The 19,878-nt window shown below is 36.0% G+C and overlaps 3 protein-coding genes across 4 annotated transcripts; all 3 read left to right on the top strand.

The window, feature by feature from the left end:
- The first annotated feature begins 2,812 nt into the window (after positions 1-2,812).
- TPR8 (Tetratricopeptide repeat (TPR)-like superfamily protein) lies at positions 2,813-8,029 on the top strand. Its single transcript, XM_086606079.1, has 10 exons — positions 2,813-3,003; positions 3,231-3,460; positions 3,661-3,694; positions 4,304-4,440; positions 4,847-4,913; positions 5,145-5,244; positions 6,255-6,418; positions 6,697-6,743; positions 6,852-6,899; positions 7,454-8,029. Exons 1-10 carry the CDS (start codon positions 2,931-2,933, stop codon positions 7,877-7,879), a joined length of 1,326 nt encoding a protein of 441 aa, XP_086462205.1. The 5' UTR covers positions 2,813-2,930; the 3' UTR covers positions 7,880-8,029.
- Positions 8,030-8,337: 308 nt separating this feature from the next.
- Positions 8,338-13,430, top strand: LOC147501044 (polyketide cyclase/dehydrase/lipid transporter). Its single transcript, XM_086606080.1, is given in 11 exon segments — positions 8,338-8,848; positions 8,971-9,091; positions 9,672-9,757; positions 9,913-10,333; positions 11,153-11,253; positions 11,608-11,674; positions 11,806-11,983; positions 11,986-12,032; positions 12,168-12,629; positions 12,719-12,791; positions 13,153-13,430. Coding segments are annotated over 11 exon segments (2,181 nt in total). The 5' UTR covers positions 8,338-8,474; the 3' UTR covers positions 13,404-13,430.
- A 745-nt stretch (positions 13,431-14,175) lies between these two features.
- Positions 14,176-18,557, top strand: LOC147501045 (protein FAR1-RELATED SEQUENCE 4-like). 2 transcript variants are annotated; one of them, XM_086606082.1, is made up of 3 exons: positions 14,176-14,309; positions 15,816-18,178; positions 18,262-18,557. In XM_086606082.1, exon 2 carries the CDS (start codon positions 15,924-15,926, stop codon positions 18,051-18,053), a length of 2,130 nt encoding a protein of 709 aa, XP_086462208.1. In that variant the 5' UTR covers positions 14,176-14,309; positions 15,816-15,923; the 3' UTR covers positions 18,054-18,178; positions 18,262-18,557. The 2 variants fall into 2 exon arrangements, with proteins under 2 accessions (XP_086462208.1, XP_086462207.1); XM_086606081.1 differs by having other exon boundaries at positions 15,816-18,160.
- Positions 18,558-19,878: the final 1,321 nt, after the last annotated feature.

The raw sequence follows: 19,878 nt of genomic DNA on the forward strand, positions 1-19,878 counted from the left end.
TCCCACCATTTTTATCCATTGATCTCTCTACCTTAACGCCTTTTGATTCAAACTCAGGTATTTCTTCTCTCTCTTACTTTTATATTTCAAGAACATTGGTAATGGAAGTGTGAGTTTGAACAATATAAAAGGGTTTCAAAATTTAGGAATGTTGGTAAATTGAAAACACAAATTTACCCCCTGAAATCCATCACTTTTCTGTAGTTATTGTACGTTCTATTCTTTTGCTAAAAGTTTGGGCAATTTGTTATGCAAAATGGTTTCTAACTAACTAAGTAACTAGTTTCAGTAGTTTGCAAGACTTTATAGCCTTTGAAAAAATATGTATGTGGTTGGCACAAGTCATCGATCTAGCCTTTGGAGTTTGGAAAATGTATATGCTATTGTTTGTGCGAGTCAATCGATTAGAGCTCCATAGGCTTTTAGGAAAAGGAGTACTCAACTAGAGAGTAATAATTGAAGAGGAAAAGGAGCTGATCGAGGGACGATTTACATATTTTGTGGGCTTGTAGGTAATATATTAGTATGACATACTGGTTAGTTCAATTCCCTCTTATGAGTTACTATGTCCAACTAAAACTATTACACTGATGAAGACCGTTTATCAGATTAGTTCAAGGTTCCCATGAACTAAGGTGTAAAGTTCTTCCAAAAGGTGCCCAGTGAACAACTTATTAATCTAGTAGTCTAGTATGCTCTATGTATAAGTGACCATATGCCTTACTTAGGGCGAATGAGGTTGAATCAAGAATCGACTTGTCGAACATGAAGCTAGTGCTGAATTGCTGATTGCTTAATCAATTATATAGTGCACAAGTTGGAAATATTTGCCAAAGTAAGAGTGTATGGGTGTATAAGAGAGTCGGGGGACACACTAACTTCTTTATAGATTGTTTTAGTTTGAGCTTTTTGGTAACACTAGTTAGCTCGTACATTTTTCTTGTAGCATTTTGTTTCATTCTTTTCTAAACAAGATTATTGTGACAAGTTAGCTCATACATTTCATTTGTTTTGTGACAAGTTAGCTAATGATGGCCTATTGCATCCATTTGTTTTGTATAACAAACTTGATGTCTGCTTTTAGCTATAATATTGTATCTCTGCGGTGATATTTGAAATTCCGTCTAAAATTGAATAGTTAGTCTTTTTCACCAAATCCAACTCTGAATGAAACTTTATTGAGTCCTCTATCCAATGCAGCAAGCCACAGTCCTTTTGGATTTGTGAGGAGAGAGTTATGGACTCGAGAACTTAGGCTGTCAGAATTTTCTAACTGCAGAACTCAGGTTGTGTGCACTGGATTGGATCCACGATTTCACATGATTAAGTTGAGATTTAAGTTTTGATAAAACATGAAAATGTAAGTTTTGAGTGTCTTCTTTCTAATCCAATTGGCCTTATCCCGTTCCGAGGCATGTGGAGATAGTTATGGTGTCTAGAAATTTGGTTGGCAGAAAAATATTCCGTCAGAATACAGTTTCTACGCACTGTATTCGAGCCCCGTTTTTGTATAGTTAGCATAAGAGTTAGATTTTTTGTAAAACATATAAGTCTGTGAGTCTTCTTTCAACGCAAAAGCCTCATAGCTTTTGGACATATATGGAAAGACATGTGCCATCCGAAGATAGTCGGTCTGATTTCTAGTCCAGAGAAATCATGATTTTACCGAGTTTGTGCTATATTTACTTCTAGGATAGGCTGGCATTGAGATTTTGTGTTCAATATGAAAAAATAAGTGAACATATCTTAGTTTCTAAATAATCAAGTCACGTGTCATTTGGATGAATGTAGAGAAAGTTATAGCTTCATCATGTTGTCGCTTGTAGGTGCATAGACCTATTTTGGAAAATATTTCTAGTAATAAACTAAAAGTTTCTTAAATCTTTCTAGGGTGTTTTGTATACTATTTGTAACCTAATTTTATTTAATTTGCAATGTAGGTAAATATTATTTGGCGGATCTGGGCTATGCCAATGCACCAAATTTTATTGCTCCATTTCGTGGCACTCGGCTATCATCTAAAAAGAATTTGGAGTGTTGCATCCTACAAATTACAAAGAGTTATTCAATCTTCATCATTCATCTTGAGGAATACCGTTGAACGCATCATTGAAATTTTGAAAAAAAGCGGTTTGCTATTTTGGCTCTTCCACCTCCATGTCCGCTTTGAAACACAAGTAAAGATAGTAATAGCATGTTGTTCTACACAATCACATATGAAGAGAGAAACTTAATGATGAATTTTTCGATAAGGATCGGAAAGAGCAAGAAGAACTTGAAGGAGACTCTGGAATGAGGAGACAAGATCTAGGAAACCTTAGTAGAAATAGAATACGAGAAATGGCATCAAATTATAGAAAGTCTATTGCCATTGCAATGTGGAATGACTATTGTGACTATTACAATGCAGATTGATGTAATAATTTTGATTTTCCTTTTTAGATTTGTTTCATGTTAAGAATGTAATGATCGATGGTACGTGTTTCTAATTAAATATTTTGTGGAGTGTTTTTTTTTAAAAAAATTTGGGTGAGAATAGGGGCATTTAAGTTATTATTTTCCTTTTGCTTTATAATGTTCTATTATTTTTTCAAGTATGTAACAAGTTATCAGTGTAACAAATACAGTGTGAACCAAACAGCGAGCACACCAAACTTGTGACAGAACGAGTAACTACCAAACAACTTCCAGGTTACTCTGCTTTAAGTTGCACATCTACAGAATTAGATCAGCTAAACCAGGTTGGCTACTACGAATTTTTCTACTGCCAAACAGAGCCTAATAGATTCCATTCCAATGGTTTCCTAATTGGGGGGCGTATGAAACGTTTGGGGGGGCAATTCAGGTAATGTGACTTGTTTTGTTTTAATCGAACAAATTTTCTTCTCTCTCTCTTCTGCTGGAAAAAGGCCGGGTCATTTTGAAGAGAGATGAATAACGTGAAGATAGATTCTCCTGTCTCTCGGCGTATCGTTTTAGCTTTCTTCGATTTTCTTAATTCAGGTACTCTCTCTTTTCAATTTCATTCAACTATTTTTATTATCAATTAATGTCTAGTCTAGGTTTTAATTCCAAGATTTCATTGAGATTAAAGCTAATAATTACACTTTGATGGAATAATAAATAATCTGTTGTTGTTTTTGTTGTGACTTTTTGAAATGTTTGTTACAAGTATTTTGTTGTGGGAGGCAATTTATGTGTTTGATGCTGAGTGAGTTCTTCTCTTACAGTTGAACCAACTCCGGGAGTTGATCTTGAAGGTCTTGATGTTGTTCGGGAGTGTTTAGGGGAAGTTTTTAAGCTTGATCCATCATCTACAAATGATAGGACAGAACCTGGTGTGCTGGTTAAATACTTCACTACTGTGGATGCAAGTGAGACTGATACCTTAGTGGATGGACCTAGTACTTCCTCAAGACGGGATTCTGATGATAGTCTTTCACATATAGAAAAACAACAGGTTTACTTCCTCGACTATCATTTGTTGATACACATTATCAGTACATACTCTAGTCCCTCAGATTTCGCACGGCTATGTGAAAAGATGTAGATTGATTGATCTCCCACCCTATTATAGTACCATAGTATTATATGAAGAAGTTTACTTCATTTAATGTGCTAATTTTGGTTTTAACTGTGTTTCATGCTGTCCGTAAACAGGATCAGGGTTTTGCTGTAGAATCCCATGCATCAGGTAGGGTTATCAACTATTTAAAATTTCTATTTGCATTTCTATGTTTATATTCAAAGCTATTAGGTTGTTCCATGTAGACAATAGTGTTGTAAATGCAAGTTAATACACATGAAAATGATGCATATAATAGTATAACATCTTTTGATACTTCAAAAGTTAAATGCAAGTTAATACACATGAAAATGATGAATATAATAGTATAACAGCTTGTGATGCTTCAAAAGTGTCTTTATAAATATATTCCTTCAATTGATGTTTTTTTCCATTTGAGAAACATTCCTTTGAATGCACCCATTTATTAAGAAAATGTAGAATGAAATCTATCCACTTTCATTAAAATGTTTTACTTGCCGCCTGCAAAGTATGTACATTGGCTAATTTAAGTCTATATATTTAACAAGCTCTCAGTACATTGCAAATGACTATCTATTTTTCAACATGGTTCTCATAAATATTTTATGGGGATGACGATTTTGAGTTCAAGGCATGTTTTGTTCACGTATTCCACTACGCTTTGAACAGTGGAGAAGATCGTAGTGTGTTTAGGTCAAAAGGTTAGTCTCTGCTTTATATTCTGACCTTTTTCCATTGGTGATTGTTTAATTGTAGGAGCTTCAAAAGATGAGTTATTTGGACAGTTCTTTGCTGCGCTTGAGAAAATTCACTTTTTTAGTACAACAGTTGATGGTGACGATGAGCACTGGCAACTAGATAGAGCTACTCAGCTCTTTCACGAAGCTGTACAGGTATTACTTAAGTTATTCAGAATATCATCTTGGCACACTCATGTTAGCATAGTTCAGTAGCAATTTTCATGCTCATTATATTGTTTGAAAACTGGGGTCAGGTAAATAACTTCATAGATGCATGATTTTTCAGTTGAAACTATCATGCCTATAAGCATATTAGTTGTTTAAAAACTGAGTTTCGTTATCCATGACTAAATAGCTACATGTTTCATTGAACGAGGCTATACTTTTATAGTAGGAGGCAATTTGTTGCCTGATAGACATATTCTATTATTTTTTTTGGGACTAAAATTCATTCTTTTGTTTCTGTTAGACCTCTTTTTTGAGTTTTTCATTTATTTTTTATTTTTATTTTTATTTTTTGTGCACTGATCCTGTTTGACAAGAATAAAAATTTCAACAGGAACTGGAGAAATCTGGATGTCAAACAATCAATACTCTGAACCTAGCTGAGACATTTAAATCACAAGGTATTCTGGATCAACTTGTTGAATGTATAGTTTTTTTTTGTAAAAAAACATGTTATGTTAATGAAATAATGGACTTCTGTGTGGACCCCCGACACGCATGCACTCTGTGGCCTTTTTGGTCCTGCATATTTAATTGGACTTTTAAAGTGGCTTACCAGAAAATTGCTTGTGTAGTTGTTGAATCATGTTTCAATTGTATTTGTAAAAACTGGTTCTCATTCTTTTTTCTAGGTAACAAGGCTATGCAATCAAAGTTGTACTCTGATGCAATTGAGCTGTATACATATGCAATTGCACTTTGTGAGAATAACTCTGTGTACTACTGTAATAGGTGAGCATCTTACTTGTGTGGTTTGTTCTTTGATGTAAACCAAGCTTAATTTGCATGTATGGAATTTTAAGTGGGAACCTGCCAGTAAGATAACTTCTACAGCAAGAGCAATGTTAAGCATCTACTATATCATGCTGTACCCTTATTCAAAAGAATTTTTATATGATCTGTTGTTAATGGTTCTAGCTTGTTTTCTTGGGCTTGGTATGATTATTTTTTAGAAAATTCCATCTTGATGTTACATAGATTTATGGGTTCTAATTGCACTAGCCCGAGATAACGTTAGTCTGTGAATATATGTAATATAACTTGAATGATTATTAATTGAATCTCGATACAAAAAAGTCTTTCAGGATAAATTATTCTCTTTCTTATATTCTGGTAATATGTTCATCTTATGTCACCTTCTTAGATCTACTAGAATTAGTTTATTAGTACTGACGGGGGGATGTTCTTAGTTTTATCACTATCCCTGGATAGGTAGTTATGCATAAGTTTATCTTATGATGGATCTATGGTGAGATATAGATTGTTACATATTTCTCCAAGCTCTTGGGATTCTGGAGTGAAGTGTTTGAATTTACTCTTTAGCCAGCAGTTCTTCCCTTCTAGATGTGTATCTTTCAATATAGTATTACTATTTTAAGACAGATATTTAAAAACATTTGACATTCCATCTCACTTAGACTAATTCCAGCATGTATTGACGAAACACATTCACAATTTCACATGGATGTTGCTATTTTTCACATTGTAGGAAATAGAACCAGGGAGAGAAGTTTAGATGTCCACTTATATTCAGTATTCTCTATTGCATAAGCACCATTTGCTTCTACTAACTAGATTTTTTAAGTTCTAACTCGACCCCAATGGCTGTCATTCTACTTTAAATGTTTGGGCTTGCTGCTTGTGATAACTTATCCTTTTCTGTTTGCTTACCTTGTAGATCTTATTTCTTCTATTTCTTGAATTGGATATGTCTGTGATTTATTCAATGCTTGTTTTACCAGGGCGGCTGCTTTTACCCAGATCCACAAATATGTGGAAGCAATTAGAGATTGTAAAAAGTCCATTCAGATTGATCCAAATTACAGCAAAGCGTACAGTCGTCTTGGTCTAGCATATTATGCACAAGGGAGTTATCGTGATGCAATTGACAAAGGTTTTACGAAAGGTTTGCAGAACTTTTCACAAGAATCCCATCATAACACAACCTACTGTTCAGTTAGGTGGGGGACTGGTTGGATTTAATATTTGACTTAAAAAATGTTAGATCAAAAGTCCAGAGTGTGTGGAATAAAATTTAACTTTGTGATAAAAAGTTTTACATACTTGCTTTTGAGGACAAGAGAACTTCTCTGACTATTGAATGTGGAACCAATCTCTGTCACTCTTTTAGAAGTAGTGATTGCATGTGAATTTGGTTCCTGATAATATATCTCATTTGTGCAGCTCTGCAGTTGGACCCAGATAACGAGTCTGTCAAGGAAAATATTCGGGTGTGTTCTTCTGAACCTTCTATTATGGCGGTCGCAACTGGGAATGTTCTTATTTGTTTTTAAAATTGTTTGATCTTCTCTCACATGACATCGTTATGTTAAACCCAGGTGGCAGAGCAAAAATTGAGAGATCCGCCCAGAGCAGAACAACATCAGGTAGATTAAATCAATGTTCATTTTTAATGGTCACAGGAATGCTACTACATAATTAAATAACTGCAGTATTCGGTTTATACTATATGTATTAGTGTATGACATGTGTGTTTCACAAAACTGATTTTATTCAAGTATATTGCAACATTCAAGAATGATCTAAGGCTATTTGTAGCTAATTAGGAAATCAAGAAGAGAAGAAATGCAAAAAGAATAGGGAACAAGCATGGTCTTCCTTTGGAAGTATATTAGGACTTCCAGGATTTTAGGTGACAGAGATTGTCTATTGTTATGACTTTCATCCTAATTGTATTTCTAGAGACAAATATAAATTTTGGCGATAAACTGTTTATGTGATGTTGGTAGGTAAAACTCCTGTTTAAACGGAGATTATCATCACAGCTGATTTTGCCATCCAGGATTTTTTAGAACTTGTGGTTGGACTTTTAATTTGACTAATGGTGGTGGACTTTTTGATTTAATATTTTGATCATTCACAATTAGAGTGAAGCATTTTGTAAGTTTTATTCATTACCTCTCCTCTCATGTTCATTCAGAATGGGAGATCAACACCTCACAGTAACCAGGAAGCAACAAATGGCCAGTCGAGTGGAGGTCCAAGGAACCGTAGTGGCCCATCTCCAATTTTCAATTCTGCTGATCTTCCGTCTGATATAACAAGCATGCTTATGAACATGGTTGGCCAGCATCCTGAAATGAGAACAAATTTTGACAGTGAAACAAGCAGATCCGATGAGCCTGAAGTAACGATGGGTGGAAACATAAGCTTGAACTTCGGAGAAGACGGTAGTGAGGATCTTATGGGGACACTAAGATCTATGATGGGAATGTTCTCAGGAGCACAATCCCAGCAAAATCCAAATGGGAACGTACACAGAGGTCCAACACCGAAACTAAGTCCGTATAGATATTCAGGGTATACAGTCCACCGGTTCAGTTTTCCGTCTGCCACTCATGAGTAGGACCATGGTTTTAGCCACCAGGGTACAAAACTAGAAAGCATCAATGCTAATGCACCTATGAGTGAGAAACAACATCCGTGTAATACTCTTTAGGTGTTTTTTTAGAGATCTTATATTAAATTTGGTCACCCAATGAATTTCATCCCCAAATTGCTTTGAAATACAATGTAGAGCCATGGGGGTTGGATTTACTACCTAAATACTAGTAAACTGCATAGCAGTGGAAGCGGAGCCGAGAGGAGGAGTGGAGTAAGAGCAGAAATCAGGAGAAATCAGTTTGTGCGAGAACGAGAATGCGGACATGGGGGGTTTTTTTGTCCGCATAGCCCCTTTCTGCCAAAATCGTTCGCTCCGCTCACTAGTGTCCAGTATAAACTTGAAAGTGGTACTTGTTGCACACGTGCGTGGATCCTGAACTTGTCATTAAGTATTTAAAGCGAAATCAAATGACTATAACACCCTTCCATAACCAACAAAACTACAAGACCGTTAGAACCACTCGTTTTCCTACCAAAAGACAACGACAAAACACTACCACAGACCAACTGTCAAAAAACACTGAGCTTAAGCCTCAAAACTCTTGTTCTTCAACTCCATGATCATCTCCTACAGCTCTTCCAACTTCCACTTCACTTCATCCTTGAAACTAAACTCAAATGCAAACCGTAGAAATCTTGGGTTTCTTTTTTACATTCAGTCCAACTCATTCCTTGGTATAAAATGCAGCAGTGCTTTGTCCTCATTTTCCAGTCCACACAAGAGAAACTCTAGGAGTTGTATTCGTAGTTATATCAGAAATGAAAGTAAAGAAGAAGAAGAAAGAAAAGTTCTTTGTGAAGTTGATGTGATATCATGGCGGGAAAGGAGGATAAAGGCAACTACATTGGTGTACTCTGATATTGAATCTGTTTGGAATGCTCTTACTGATTACGAAAGACTAGCTGAGTTTATACCCAATCTCACTTCCAGGTACTTCAATGAATCCCATTTCGTTGATTCTACTACTCATATTGTTGTGTTTGTTAGTATATTTTTGAAAATGTAATGTTGATTGAGTTCTAAAAGTTGGTGATTGTTCATTTTATTTTCAGTGGACAAATACCTTGTCCGCATCCAGGTAGGATATGGTTAGAGCAAAGAGGCTTGCAAAGGGCGTTATATTGGCATATTGAAGCTCACGTTGTGTTGGATCTTCAAGAATTCCCTGATTCTGTTAGTATTACATTTTAGTATAGAATTTGATGTTTTCTGATAATTAGTTTTATATATCATATTGACCGATTAACTATGACAAGAGTTAAGTTTCATTGTCCACTTTGAGTCAATCACGGGTAGTTGTTCTTTTGAGCTTACTTCTTGGATTTTTGTCTTCAATTCCACATAGCTCATTTGGTATATATGCATAGGTTTAAGTCCATTACATTTAAATTTTGTCCTTCATTAGGAATGCTCAGCTCTTAATGACTTAAACATGCATATGGAGAAGATAAACCTTTTAGGCTTCACATATTGTACATTTAGCAGAAGGTCAATCTTTTAGGCTTCATATGCTGTCGTATATTTGGAATTTTCCCTGTCATCATATATCCTATTTTGGCTATGAGCCTATGATGAGACAGAAATTCAGAATGTCCATTTGTTAGCAAGGGATAGTTAGATTGAGTTGTCTTGTGCAAGTAAATTTGATCCCAGCAGTGAGTTTAGATCATAAGGACATGGGGGTATTCTTAGTGGACAGTATGTTTCCTATTTGAGAATTTATAATAACTCTAACCAATTTCACGTGATTTAGGTCAATGGTCATGAACTTCACTTTTCCATGGTTGATGGAGACTTTAAGAAATTTGAAGGAAAATGGTTGTTGAAATCTGGAAAAAGGTAACAGACATGCATTTGGTTTGATTAACGTAGATGTAGTTTGAGATATATCTTGTTATTGCTGTCCTTCATGTGTTTGAACTAAGAATGGTTAATTGCTATAAAATCCAATTATAACATTCTCTAATATATTTTTTAATTTCATTATCATGCAGATCTTCAACCACGACCTTATCGTATGAAGTCAATGTAATACCACGATTCAACTTTCCTGCTATCTTCTTGGAGAGGATTATCAGATCAGATCTACCTGTAAACCTGAAGGCTTTGGCTCGTAGAGCTGAAAGAAATTCTGGACTGAATCAAAAGACATTATTTCTGGGAAGAATCTCGGCTCCAACTCCTGAGCCTGCTGTTGTTTACCCTTATTTGCATTCCACGGGTTCTTTGTTAGAGAAGGATCAATTGTTCTCTGGGGAATTCAAGGAGAACCAGACCAGTTCAAGTTTCAGTCCCTCCCCCCCTTTCTCTTCTAGTGAATTCAACCGCAGATGGGGTGTTTTTGGAAAAGTTTGTGGACTTGATAAGCCATGCATGGTGGATGAAGTTCATTTTCGCAGATTTGATGGCCTTCTGGTAATTACCCTATTCCCATTATATCATCAATGAGACCCTGTCAATCTGTCACAATCACTTATGTGTTAAACATATAGAATTCTGAAAACAGGGAACATTATGTGATGGGAGGGAATGCACCTACTAGCTTCATCATTAGGATCTTCTTACCTAAGATTTTAATTTTAATTTTGGTATTTTTACAGTTTGAATGCAATGTTAATACTCGGTTAAGATATTTAGGTAACTATGGAAAGTTTAAGAACTTTTGGAAATATTCAGACTAGAGTACTTAAACCAAAGAGATAGACTGCTACATTTACATTTTATTCTAATCAATTCACAAACTTGAATTTGCTCTCACTTTGATGCTCAGGTGTCCCAGCTTGAGAGCTAGCCTTATGAGAAATATGTATCTATGCTGATTAAACAAAAAAAGAAAAAGAAAAATACTTACATACAACAAAGTCTAGGACTCTAGGATAAGTCTTAGGACTGTTGTCTTTTATGAGAATACGGATGTTGGTCTAATAATATAAACAAGAAATCATTGTAGGTGGGTTAAGAATATTTTCAATCTTGGAATCCAAGGACTTGATTCCCTTAGCATATTTGATGTATTTATTATATGTCAAGTAAGCGTGTGTCCCACTTCTATTTTTCATCCATTTGTAATTCAAGTTCTCGTTTCATACTTATAAGCAAATTTGCCACTTCATCTTTTTAATTATTATTATTATTATTATTATTATTATTATTTTTATGATTCTGAGCTAAGAGAAAGTTGTTTCTCTTTTAGCATTAATTCATTTATTTATTTCAGTTGGTTTTTGGCTGAAGGAAAATGGAGGAGTTCATCGATGTGTTATTGCTAGTATTACTGTAAAAGCACCCGTTCGCGAAGTGTGGAATGTTCTGACGGCCTATGAGACTCTACCAGAGTGAGTAAATTATAATTTCAGCTCTCTCTCTCTTGCTTTAATTCTAATACTAATACTAATACTATCTCTCTTAAGTAGGAGTGTTCCTAACTTCTTAGTGTCAAATATTCTGTTGTTATCACCACTTGTCACGATAACGTGTTCCAAAAAGGCCTGTTTAAGTTTCTGTCTGCCTAACTACTTCTTAGTAAGGTGTTTAGTGTTTCTCCAATAATATGTATATAACTATGTGATCCTTTTGGATGTGCCATGGAGAGATGCACAGAGCTCAGTTTTCAGCTTCACCGATAAAAAAGAAAACAAAAAATACTCCTGGTTTCCTGTCTTTATGGAGTTCTTCTCAACTTTCAACAGGATTGTTCCCAATTTAGCTATCAGCAAGATCCTATCAAGAGAAAACAACAAGGTTCGCATTCTTCAGGTATGTAACAAAATGTTGCATTTTTGTAATAGGGAAAAAGGGGATTAATTATTGTTCAGAAGTGAAGCCTTATTCTGGAAGAGTAAATCAACTAACATCATTACTTCTGCTGTTGTACAACTTTTTTCCAGGAAGGATGCAAGGGCCTATTGTATATGGTACTTCATGCACGTGTTGTTTTGGATTTGTCCGAAAAGCTCGAACAAGAGATCAATTTTGAACAGGTGGAGGGGGACTTTGACTCTTTTCAGGGAAGATGGCTTTTCGAGCAACTAGGCAATCATCATACACTGTTAAAGTACGTTGTGGAATCAAAATGCATAAAGATTCTTTTCTTTCGGAAGCCATTGTTGAAGAGGTATAACTATCACGCTTAAAATTTTACATGAAGTTACTTTCGTGTTTAGTAATGTACTTTTTTTTTTGTAACAGTTACATTTTGTTTTGCCATGTAGCATGAATACATTATGAGTTTCAGTATCTGACATTCTAGGTTATATATGAAGATCTCCCATCAAACCTGTGTGCAATTCGCGATTACATTGAAAAGCAGGATGCAGCAGACTCTATAGAAACATTTGACACCATAACACATTCAGAGGAAAAAGTTTCTCCATCCGTTGACCGGACACATGCCAAGGATAGTGAGTCGGCTCATGAGGTTCCTGATTTCAAAAGGCCAAATCCATTGAGGCAAAGACCAAGAGTTCCAGGCCTGCAGAGGGACATTGAGGTTCTCAAAGCTGAGCTACTCACATTTATTTCCAAGTATGGGCAGGAAGGCTTTATGCCAATGAGAAAGCAACTCCGTTTACATGGAAGAATAGATATCGAAAAGGCAATTACACGCATGGGCGGATTCAGAAAGATAGCATCGGTGATGAACCTTTCCCTTGCATATAAACACCGAAAACCGAAGGGATACTGGGACAACCTGGACAACATGCAAGAAGAGGTACTATTTAAAGTTAACGAGTAGTTGGCTGGCATAGTTGAAATCAAATTTAAGCATAAATGAACAAATTGACCTATTTTATTGTGCAGATAATTAGATTCCAGAGGAGTTGGGGAATGGATCTCACCTACATGCCCAGTAGAAAGTCATTTGAGCGTGCAGGTAAGAGAATGACAAATCCATCTACTGCCCACGAATGAAATTTACGTGTGACTTCATGTACACCACTTTAAAGATATGAAACTTTATAAAATTAGATAACTGCTAAGCAGTGGGGGCGTGAGCGAAGGAATGAGGGAGAGGGAGGTGAGAGGGATGCATGAAACCCTACCAAACTACATTTTGTCCCCTGTACCCCTCACCAAAGGAATGAGGGTCCTTGGAGAGGTGAGGACCCCCAACTACCTTTTCCCAAAAAGTTCACTTCTCCCAAAAAAACGGCTCACTTAATTAGAATGCCCATATCTCATATCTCAGTAGTTATTTGTCTAATGTTGCTAAGATTACTTCATTTTTTTGGCAGGGCGTTACGACATTGCTCGTGCTTTAGAAAAATGGGGAGGTCTACATGAAGTTTCTCGGCTCCTGTCGCTTAAGGTCAGGCATCCGAACAGACAGGCTAATCCCGCCAGAGAAAAGAGAAGTGAAACTATAGAACCGAATGATCTAGAGAGTGATGAGAACATGACATATAATAATAAACCTTATATTTCACAAGATACGCAGAAATGGCTTACTGAACTAAAGCACTTGGATATTAATTGGATGGAATGAGTAAATAAATAAATATCCTATTATTCATTCTCTCGATCACTTTAATTGTGTCTTTATGTATGTAAATAATAAATTGATACAAAACACGTCATCTCAAATACACGCGTAAGTGAACCAGAACCAAAAGCCCAACACAGTTTTTAAAGTCGGGCCTGATTTTATCCGGCCCAAGTAAAAAAAAATTAATTGGATCATAGGGCTGTCAATGGGCCAGGCTAGGCCCGAAGTCCAATTAAATCCGAACCAATAAGATAGGGATTTAGAACTTAAATATTGCCCAATAAGACTATTGGGCCAGCTATGGACATACCCCGTCCAACCCGATAACGGCCCGGCTCGAAAACTAAAGTTATTTTTTTTAGTTTTTCAATTAAATACTATTAAATTTGTAACTACTAGTATACATAAAATGTTAAGAGGCTTGATAGATTAATATTGTAGTGCCACATATAAGGCTTGGATTTGTCTTACTACACTCTATTTAAGTTTTTTTTTAGAAAAATAATAAAAAAAATACACTATTTCCATGTAATCTTATTGGACCTAGGCCAGTCCGAATAACCATCTATAAGATATTAAGATGTCATGTATTTGTTTTTTCTATTTTTAATCCGATCATGTCCAAATTTGTAACGTGAAAATGTTAAGAGGCTATGAATTAGTGTTGTAGTGCCACATATAAGACTAGAACTTAGACCTTCTAAATGTAAATATAATTTGAACGAGACTTAGACTTAGACATAGATGAGTCCTGTTCAAGTCCGGCCCGTTGACATCCCTATTGGATCAGCACCCACTCGTGACGATAAGTTAAGTTGCTTTTAGTGCGCTGCATCGTAAGCGTTGTTTTGTAGCACTCATCTTTTTCGATACTCACCAGGAAAAAAAAACAATCTTGATTCACAGGTATACTTTTTTCTTTACTCTCTTTTTTAGTCGACACACACACACACACTGTTAATATTGATGTAAGAGTTGGAAGAACCCTAGATTTTTCCATCTAGGGTTTCAACTCAACACTAGTATTTTGTCTTATTACTCATGTATATATACCTATGAATGAAGTCATTGTCAAATAGTCAAGTGCCACATTTTAGTACTAGTCATTTGAATGTATAACTATAATCAAATTAGAACAAGTAATGATCACAAAATGCTAAAAAAAAAGTTTCAAGGTTGAGATGTGTCTAATAAATGTGTGTGGTCTACTCTTGAGCCATTTTTGGTATGGGGCTATTTCTTAAATTTGTATGCTTTAGGGGCAGTTAAACGGTTTTCTGTTGTTTGGTATTTTTATGGAAACAAAGACATCATAAGATTTAAGATTTGGTACCCTGTTTCTTATTCTAGTGGGGGTTGTTATTCATTTGAAAAGATGCTTGGAAATTTATTTGAAGGGACTCGATGGCTTCGTTTATATCCTTGGGTTGCTATTTACTTTATAATGCATTCTACTACTGTAGTTATCTTTAGTGTCTAAATGGCTGGCTGGTCCATGGGTCTTGTGTATGGAATTTCTAATTGGCACTCTACCCTATTAACAAAGAAGATTATGTGACCAAGATAGTTTGGAAGGGGGAGATGACCTTTCTCTTCCTTTTCATTCCATTCCAGATTTTAATTGCCTACTTTTGTTTGTTAATTGCTCAGCTTGGGCTCCTTCAAATATAAACTAGCTAAGCCTGAGCTTATTTTAAAGCTCGTGTAATAAAAGAGCATGATGAAGCTCGGCTCGATAAGCTCAAATACCATCTCCAGTGTAAAAAACCGAACTACTTGGGCTCGGCTCGAGCTCGTTCATATAATGTATGAGCCAAGCTTGAGCTTATTTTAAACCTTGGTTAATAACAAGCCGAGCTTGAGCATAGGGAAGCTCGCCTCGATAAGCTCGAATTTTACCCCTACTTTTGCAGTTTGCTCATTATCTTTTATATCTTATTTCCCCTTTTGGGTGTAGTACCTTTCTCTAAATTATAGAACTGAAACCTTAGCATTTGGCAACGGAAAGTTTTTGAGGATGTTATTTCTATTTTGTATCATGCAGGGATGAATATAGTGTTAGTTGTGCGCGTGTAGGTATAGTTTGTAACATATAACTTCCACAAACTTAAGACAATTATGAAATATCTGAGATTTCAGTGACAACATTGGACTCCACTGGGCATATTTATGGTTATCTAAATTTTCTTTTCCTGTTTCTAAACTTTGTTAAAGATATATAAGTATGGTTTGATCAGCCTTCGTTGGACACTTGGACTACCCTATCTAGGCTTCTTTTACTTGAAAACCAATTGCTTGAAGCTGCATCTGATTAAAGAGATGAAATCATAAAATTAGTTATGGATGCTGTTTAAATATTTGTTTATGTTTTATGCTTTGATTGAAAACTAAATTCAGCCAGTTGTTGTGCAGTCCATTCTTGTGGGAATAATCAACACTGGATTTCTGAAATCAAATTGGATATTCTTAGCATCACGGCCACTCAGTAATTGAATTTTCAGCTACACAGTAGAACACATTATGGAAGAAAGTTCACTCTGTCAGGATTCTGCTGCCACTGAAGGTGGGACGTGTCCTGTTCTGGATGATGTTGATGGGAACTATTCTGTGAGGGACTGCACCACAGTTGAAGCAAACATTTTTAGTGATGAAGTTGAAGAGAATTTTTCTTTAGAGGAGGAGCCCATCACAGTTGAAGATGCAAATAGCATAGATCCAAACAGTTTAAATCCCTATATTGGTAGGGAGTTTGAATCTGAACATGCAACTTATTTGTTTTACGGTCAGTATGCTAGGCATGTGGGATTTGGTATTCGCAAGAGGTTCATTCGGCGTTCTAAATTGAACAATGAAGTCATTGGTAGAACATATGTTTGTTCGCGAGAAGGTATAAAATTGAACAGGAAAGAAGTGGATCACCCAAGACCTACTACAAGATTAGATTGCAAAGCAATGATGAAGGTGAAGAGATATGAGAATGGAAAATGGATTATCATAAAGTTTGTGAAGGAACATAACCATGAACTTTATCCTCACAGTGCGTGTATTTTCCAATCACCCTTGATCAGTACATGTAATGAAACTCCAAAATCGTCCGATATAGATGTGTCAAAGACAATGGTCCCACCAACCAAGAGAGGCAGGCCTAAGAAACTACAGGTCATAGATAAAAATGGCAGACATCTTTTTGATAACGAGCAAAGAGAGTCCTTATCTGCCGGAGATGCACAAACCATTTACGAGTATTTCATGCGTGCACAAGTTTCGAATCCCAGATTTTTTTATGCCATGGAGCTAGACGACCAACAGCGTCTGAGAAATGTTTTTTGGGCTGATACCAAGTCTAGAGTTGATTATGCCCACTTCGGTGATGTCGTTGCTTTTGACACTACATACCTGATGAATAAATACGAGACTAAACTTGTGCTCTTTGTTGGGATTAACCACCATGGGCAATCTGTGTTACTTGGATGTGCACTAGTAACAGATGAGACAAAGGCATCATTTCTTTGGGTGTTTAGAACATGGCTTACAGTGATGCAGGGCGGACCTCCAAAGGCCATAATCACAGACCAACACCAAGCCATCAAATTAGCAGTAGCGGAAGCATTTCCATTTCCTCAAACCCGTCATCGACTTTGCCTGTGTCATATTATGAGAAGAGTCCCTGAGAAATTGGGTAAATTATGTGAAAGTGACGGAAATTTCATGTATAAGCTTGATAAATGTGTTTACGATTCGCTAACAGTTGATGAGTTTGAGAGAAGATGGAAGAAGTTAATTCAAGCTTATGGACTCACAGATCATGACTGGCTTCAGACATTGTACGAAGATCGCATGCATTGGGTCCCAGCGTACTTAAAGGACACTCTATTTGCTGGAGTGTGTAGTTCCCATCGTGAAGAAATTGTAACTTCCTTCTTTGATGGTTATGTTTCCCAAAAGACGAACTTGAAGGACTTCATTGACCAAATTGAGTTCGCTTTGCAAAAAAGTTATAGTGCTGAAGAGGAAGCAGATCTTGAAACATACCGCAGAACACCCAATTTGATTACAGGTTCGCCTTACGAAGCCCAAATGTCATCTATATACACTATGGATGTGTTCAAGAAATTCCAAGGTGAGATTCTACAAATTCCTTCGTGCACTGCAGTGCGCATTCAGAAGGAAGAAGGAGCAGATTTAAATTACATCGTCAAGGAATTGAAAATGAAGCCGAATGGGGTGAGAGGTGTAAAAGATTATGCAGTTACATTTAATAGCTGTGAAACCAAAGTTTCTTGTGTCTGTCGTTTGTTTGAGTTTGAAGGTTATATCTGTAGACATGCTATGGTAGTTCTCTTTGCTGTTGGCGTGTTTGATATACCATTTTGTTACATTCTTAAACGTTGGACAAGGGATGCGAAGAATATAGATATCTGCAACGGGTCACAAGACAGTGGGCCGGAATTCGTAGCAAAGTGTTTCAGTGATTTGCGTGCAGACTCTCTCAAACTTGCTGAGGAAGGGTCACTTACTAAAGAGAGATACAGAACTGCAAAAATTTTCCTGAAAGAAGCACTGATGAAAATGACCTCAATGGATAAGGTACCTGCTAGTGTCCCTGTTATAAAGTCAAAGGAAGTCCAGCAGCAGATTTCATGGCAATGAAACTAATTTGGTGATTCTCAATTCTTACATTCAAAAGTCCTCTCTGTTTGAGAGGATCAACTTTGGGATGATGAAGATTACAACTCCGGGGCAGAAGTTCATGCGAGGTTGGTAGACTTTGATGGGTAATCGTTTTTCTTTTTCAGTAATCTTGCAGTTATATACATTAACCTAGCGCATGTTAAATTGGTTCTCAAATCTTTTGCAGGTGCTTGGTTTGCGAAGTACTGTAGGAAGCAGGAGGGCTTGCAACAGGCACTTAAACTTTTCAAACTGTTCCCTAGTTACTGATTCCGAGTGTTTCTAGTATAACTAGTAACCGAGTTCGCTCGTGTTTATTGTGCATGTTACTTTAGAAACTCAAGTTTTTGGTAGCTCCAACATACATGTTTTGTTAGAATGAACCTGCCTAAATCTATTCTTTAAATATGCAGTACAACTCTTGAAAACTTGTTTGATCATGTATGTTATATTGTTATCTATCTAATTTTCAGCAAATTGTCAGCCTAATCTACCTATTTAACATTCCATTTGTCGGTATGTTGTGAAAAACTAATTTGTAGTGATGGCATTAGAAGATACATTTATGTGTGATGAAAGATACCCACCATCCTCTTTCTGGTACCGATTGTGTTTTACTTTTGTTTCACTTTTGTTTAACGTTGCTGTTTGGTTATCTTTTTTTTCCATGAAACAGACTCATATTTATATATTAATCATAGAACCATAGGACTGTTTGGTTATCGTGTCTGTTAAACCTAGAGTCAAGGTTTTGTTAACTGACCACTTCTCCATCTATATAACAGAGTGAAATAGTTAAACTTAGAGATTATTGAAATAGTTAATACTGAAATTTACTTTTACTCTGCTTGTTAATAATAATTAAATTAAAAAGGGTGGAATGTTGTAGACAAACTTGACATAGTGATATGCCAAGACTGGGATCGTAATGTTTGTACTTTGTAAGTAGATTGTAGACCGTGTCTTTGAATTGTGTATATGACGTTAATTGCATACGGCTACATGTGCCAGATGGGTTGGTTGGACGGTTGCAGACCATATATTATGTTGTCAGTTTTTCTGTGAGCGAAATAAATTATAGTAGTGTTGAATGGTTACCCGTTGCTTTAAAAAAAAAAAAAGCGAGAGAGTGGTGATTGTGGCCGGGTGGGCCAGCCCGCCCTAAACATTTAAAGCCCTTTAAGATATTAACCTCGGGTCGCGAGTAGTAGGCCTATATATTTTCCAACCAACTACATCAATAAACTCATTTATATTACAAAAATTTAAAATCTACAAACTCAAAGTTCAACCAATCTAAAATAATCCTAGTGGAAACCTCACTAAAATTAATTATAACATCAAAAAAAGGAACAAAAAACTATTTGAATATCATAAATTATTTTTATAATAGATGTGATGCCGGTGGACGGTGGTTATGGACTTAAGGTGATGTTTCTAGTTTTAGTCCCAAAAATAAGTATTAAGAATAATAAGTTATGATATATCTGATATATTACCGATATAAAACAAGTTATTGGAAGATCTGGAATTGGGTGTATATTTTGGTTTAATTGAAAATTGGTATATTATGGTATGTGTTTTATAGTGAAAGTATCTTATTTATTTTTATATATATCTTAGGGTCTGGAATAAATTCCCACCCCTACGATTTTAGTGGAAGAAAAGATGGAACAAAGAGAGATGTGATCGTGGACTGTGGTTATGGACTTAAGGTTATGTTTCTAGCAAGTCCCAAAATATCGTCGATATATTTGATATATTACTGATATATCTTGGTAAATTGGTATACCGATATTGATAT

The sequence above is a fragment of the Coptis chinensis genome, chromosome 4, assembly GCF_015680905.1.
Source record: "Coptis chinensis isolate HL-2020 chromosome 4, ASM1568090v1, whole genome shotgun sequence".
Lineage (NCBI taxonomy): Eukaryota > Viridiplantae > Streptophyta > Magnoliopsida > Ranunculales > Ranunculaceae > Coptis > Coptis chinensis.

What these genes read in the sequence shown, in the direction of transcription:
- TPR8 (XM_086606079.1), top strand. Translation starts at nt 2,931, where the DNA reads ATGAATAACGTGAAGATAGATTCTCCTGTCTCTCGGCGTATCGTTTTA. An exon ending in TCTTTCACGAAGCTGTACAG is followed by an intron (nt 4,441 to 4,846) that starts GTATTACTTAAG and finishes AAATTTCAACAG; the next exon opens with GAACTGGAGAAATCTGGATG. An exon ending in CTGTCAAGGAAAATATTCGG is followed by an intron (nt 6,744 to 6,851) that starts GTGTGTTCTTCT and finishes TGTTAAACCCAG; the next exon opens with GTGGCAGAGCAAAAATTGAG.
- LOC147501045 (XM_086606082.1), top strand. Translation starts at nt 15,924, where the DNA reads ATGGAAGAAAGTTCACTCTGTCAGGATTCTGCTGCCACTGAAGGTGGG.